Below are 4,271 nucleotides of genomic sequence, written 5' to 3' on the forward strand. Positions count from 1 at the left end.
AAAAATAAACAAAGCGGCGGCGCCATGCGGCGGGGTGCGGTAGTGGTGTCCGTGCTGTGCCTCGGGGCCGCGTGGATTCTGGGACGCGGGTTCGATCCCCGCTCATGGCTGCAGCCCCGGGACCGACTGCTGAGCGCTGCCGAGCTGGGCCGGTACCGAGGGTTAACGGGGGAACCCGGGATCTACGTCACCGTTCTGGGTCGTGTCTTCGATGTGCAGCCCGGCCGCAGGCACTACGGCCCTGGAGGGGCCTACAGCGGCCTGGCAGGTGAGTGGGCCGGGTGTCCTACTGCCAGGAGGGGAGTAAACTCTTGGAAAGGGCTGACAATAGAAGGACACGGGGAAATGGTTTTAAGTTAAAAGAGGGAAGATTTAGGTTGGATGTCAGGGGGAAGTTCTTCACTAGGAGAGTGGTGAGGCCCTGGAACAGGCTGCACAGGGAGGTTGTGGATGCCCCGTCCTTGGAGGTGTTCAAGGCCAGGTTGGACGGGGCCATGGGCAACCTGATCTATGGGGTCTCTATGGGGATCTATGGGGTCTCCTGGGCAACCTGATCTAGTAAAGGTGTATGTTTGGTGGCCCTGCCAGGCAGGGGGTTGGAACTACATGATCCTTGAGGTCCCTTCCAACCCGGGTCATTCTGTGATTCTGGATCCTGAGGTGCTGAGGGGGCTCTGAGGGGCTCCCTGGGGCCTGAACTATTCAGCCCTGCAAAGCTCCAGGTCCCCAGGGCTGTCAGGGTGGTGGGGTTCCCTGGGGCCTTACGGAGCCTTATGGGTGATGAGCCCTTTGTCTGCCATAGGAAGAGATGCCAGCAGAGCGTTTGCAACTGGAGACTTCACCCCGTCAGGCCTAGTGGATGATGTGTCTGCATTGACACCAGCAGAGATGCTCAGTATCCAGAGCTGGCTGTCCTTCTACAGCGCCAACTACGCCTATGTGGGTAGGTAGCTGCCATGTGTGTTATTGTGGATGCTGAGTGGAACATGGAGCTGAGTGTTACATGCTGGAAATAATGCAGACTTAATTGATCTTCTTCTCTCCAAGGGAAGCTGGTGGGCAGATTCTATGATGAAAATGGGGCACCGACAGAGGCCTTAAGGCAGGCTGAGGCTGCAATCGAGGAAGGGCTGAAGTTCAAAGCAGAAAGCGATAGGTGGAAGGAGCAGTTTCCACCCTGCAACTCTGAGTGGAGCTCTGCCAAGGGCAGCCGATTCTGGTGCTCCAGGCAGAGGTAAGTGCTGCTTTCCTGTGGTCATACTTAGAGTTGGGCATTTCTGCTCTTCTATGTGAGCAGACATGGTCCCTTCTGTCTGCATTCTTGAGGCTGTGCCCTAAACCAGCCCACCAGGAGCACCACCAACACCTTCCTTATCTGTACCAGGTTTACTGTTGCTGTGTGAATTAATTCCCTCTGCTGGTTCAGCCGCAGCTGATAGCCTCCATACAGCCTGCAGGAGCACGCTGGGATGGTCACTGCCTTCCAGTGGGAGGCAGCAGAGGGGGAGTTCTCACTTTAAACCTCACAAAAATAAGTTTGATCTTTGAGCAGCCGTTTCCTACTTATCCTATTTAGTTGTGTGCCTCTCTTGGATTAGGGACTGCTTTGTTTAAAGCTGAAATCGTGTCACAGAGTGCTCTGGAAGATGTTTGGGTAAGGCACGCCAGCATTGTGCACCTTGTTTGTGCTCCTATGTGAGAATGAGCTTGTTTGCAGACTGGGTGTTATGTGACAGTCTCTCATGTACGAGTTTACAGGCTTAATAAAAGACAGTAGGTAGAGGAACAGACAGGACTTGGCCCATAAAGAGACACTGTGAAATACTTGGAGACCTTTATTTTTTCTTTGCTTTTGCCCTAGTTCTCAATATCACCATTCACAGAAGACAACAATAACTCATCTGTGAGCTATTAGCTACCCCAAAAAGGCATTTTTCCATTAGGCACTTTGTGCTACATACAGCCACGATTCCTTTTCCCTTAATAGAAACAGCAGAAGTTGGTTGCTCTCGGGTGGGTCAGAGCCTGTAGCTGCGCTGGTAAAACCAAGTTCAAGCCACAGGTTTCAGCTGATAGTCGGCATCAGAAGGCAGTGGGATGTTGGGAGCAAAGTCTGTCTCAGCACACGCGCTGTGTGATTCTGTATTCTCCAGAAGCATTTCATGGCTCTGAATTGGGTGTTTGAATTATAATTTACTTAAATTCTCCATTCTTAGTGGGGGAGTGAACAGAGACTGGACTGGTGTGCCCCGGAAGCTGTACAGACCTGGTTCGAGGGGAAGCCACTGCGTGTGTGTGAGAAGCAGCGGCCCCCCTTGGGGCCATCAGGGCTCAGCCCAGCACAGCGACAGAGGTGACCTGGACAACCCCCACCTGCAGGAATATGACGGCTGCCACCCGCAGGCTGAGCAGTGCATCCTCAGCACGTGACACTGATCTGAGGGAGCCAGAAGGGCTCCAGTGAATCACTGCGCTTAGGTGAGCAATTCCAGCTCTGTTCCCTCCCATTTGTGCAAAGGGAGCGATGGCAGTTTCACACTCTGTGACTTTTAACATGTGGAGATGGAAGAAGATGGAACAAACACTCAAGCCAAGTGCTAATTACTGGCTAAGAAAGTGGCACTTAGTGCTTTTTTCCTCACAGTATTTGTACATCTGGTGACAAACTGATGCAGAGACCTGGTGACAAAGATGCACAGCCTGAGCTGTACTTCAAAATGCATTTCTTGTACAGACAGGAAATGTTTCTGTGCACGGTGGTGAGTGTTTGTGCTTTAAGGCAGCAAGACTTGCAGCAGCGTTGCTGACTTCAGTTTATGCACAGTCCTCCAGTGTCACCCAAAGTCTGCTTAGTGCTACTGCTCCTTCCCAGGCAGCTGCTTTGCTCTAAAGAATGTAAAGGCAGCAGGGAGAAGCCTGATTTTCTCCTACAGCTGCATCCAGGAACTCGTGCAGTTCATACACGAGCTCTGCTTATCAGATCCATGGAATACAGGAGGCAAAGGGCAGAGCTGCATTTCCTTATTTCATGTTTGTATTAGATACTGAGCAAAGAAGATAGTGGACGCTGCCTATGAGGATTGCTGCTTGAAGTTAACCTCACCATCCTTGTTTGGTGATTCACTACTTTAAAGCTACCCAGCCCTGCAGTTTGAACTAGGTGATAATAAAATCTACATACACAATGTCCATCCTGGTATAATTTGCCTGTTTCCATTCTGATTCATTATCTCCCATTTGTTACGTGTCCATCAGACTATAACCTTGATACACCCTCACAAAGCCCAGCTCACTTGAAGAGGATGCATGTGCTTTATCACAGCTGTCATAGTCCATTCCATTTTGTAAGTCCCAGAAGAGCACAAGGCAAATCTCACCACTTTTAGGGCTGAAAAGGACAATAGCTGGGCTATGAATGCAGGCTGTGGGGAGGCAGCTGCATTTATTCCTAGAGGCTACAGTGAGAATGGGTTACTGGAGCAGCTGCAGCCTCGGGAGGCACCTGGATTAACTACAGCCCAGCAATGAACGCAGCTCAGTGCAGAGCTGTGCCAGCTCTAAAGGCAGCTGCCACCTGGGAAGCATTTATAAGCTCCTAAGACTTTCAAGCCATAACTGCTCCTAAAGAAAACCTCACCAAACTAATTAGTTAATAAAGTAGTGGGATTACAGGAGGCTTAGCAACATTCCTTAAAAGCAAGAATAATCACTTAATTGCGGCAACAACGGGAACGCGTTGCAGCACTTTTCACTTATGGTGTTTAATGACGCTTTTTTACATTAGTTGAGACTAACAGGTCACAATCTCAAAATGGCTTTGGCTGCTCTCATTGCTGCTCCTTTCCTCCTTCTGGATGAAGCTGCAGCAATTGCTGCTCTAACAGAGAGAGAAGGGACCTGCCAATGTGTGACAGTGCACAAATAGTTTGTTAGAGCAGCTCGGCCCTCCTTGTCCATTTAAGTGCGTGTGAGCTGAGCAGTGGAGCAGCTCTGGCCTGCAGGAAGTTAGGGCTGTTTCACAAGGTCTATGGGTAAGTCACTGTAAGGCAATCAAGATGACTATGCAGAATGAACCAGGAGAACACCAGGCTTTGTCAGCCAAAAGACTATAACAACTCCACAGCATGGAATCAGAGACAGGGAACAAACTGTCATCCCCAATTAAACCTGTGAGGACAACCCCAGCTGTCCTCACAGCAGCTCAGAGCAGAGCAGCTGCCTGCACCAGAGCAAACACCTTCTCAGCAAGGCTTCCACCTCACGATGCATTA

At 50.5% G+C, this 4,271-nt stretch overlaps 1 protein-coding gene across 5 annotated transcripts; it reads left to right on the plus strand.

The window, feature by feature from the left end:
- Window positions 1–6: 6 nt before the first annotated feature.
- Window positions 7–3,189, plus strand: CYB5D2 (cytochrome b5 domain containing 2). 5 transcript variants are annotated; one of them, XR_014936388.1, is made up of 4 exons: window positions 7–268; window positions 803–943; window positions 1,022–1,234; window positions 1,862–3,189. XR_014936388.1 is itself a non-coding variant. In XM_085521735.1 (4 exons), the coding sequence occupies exons 1-4, from the start codon at window positions 25–27 to the stop codon at window positions 1,905–1,907; spliced, it is 618 nt and encodes a 205-aa protein (XP_085377861.1). In that variant the 5' UTR covers window positions 7–24; the 3' UTR covers window positions 1,908–3,189. The 5 variants fall into 5 exon arrangements, 2 of the variants coding, with proteins under 2 accessions (XP_085377861.1, XP_015736089.2); XR_014936387.1 differs by having other exon boundaries at window positions 2,217–3,189; XR_014936389.1 differs by having other exon boundaries at window positions 1,053–1,234; window positions 2,217–3,189.
- Window positions 3,190–4,271: the final 1,082 nt, after the last annotated feature.

The sequence above is a fragment of the Coturnix japonica genome, chromosome 22 (genome assembly GCF_054131305.1).
Source record: "Coturnix japonica strain WE chromosome 22, WE-NBRP24, whole genome shotgun sequence".
Classification (NCBI taxonomy): domain Eukaryota; kingdom Metazoa; phylum Chordata; class Aves; order Galliformes; family Phasianidae; genus Coturnix; species Coturnix japonica.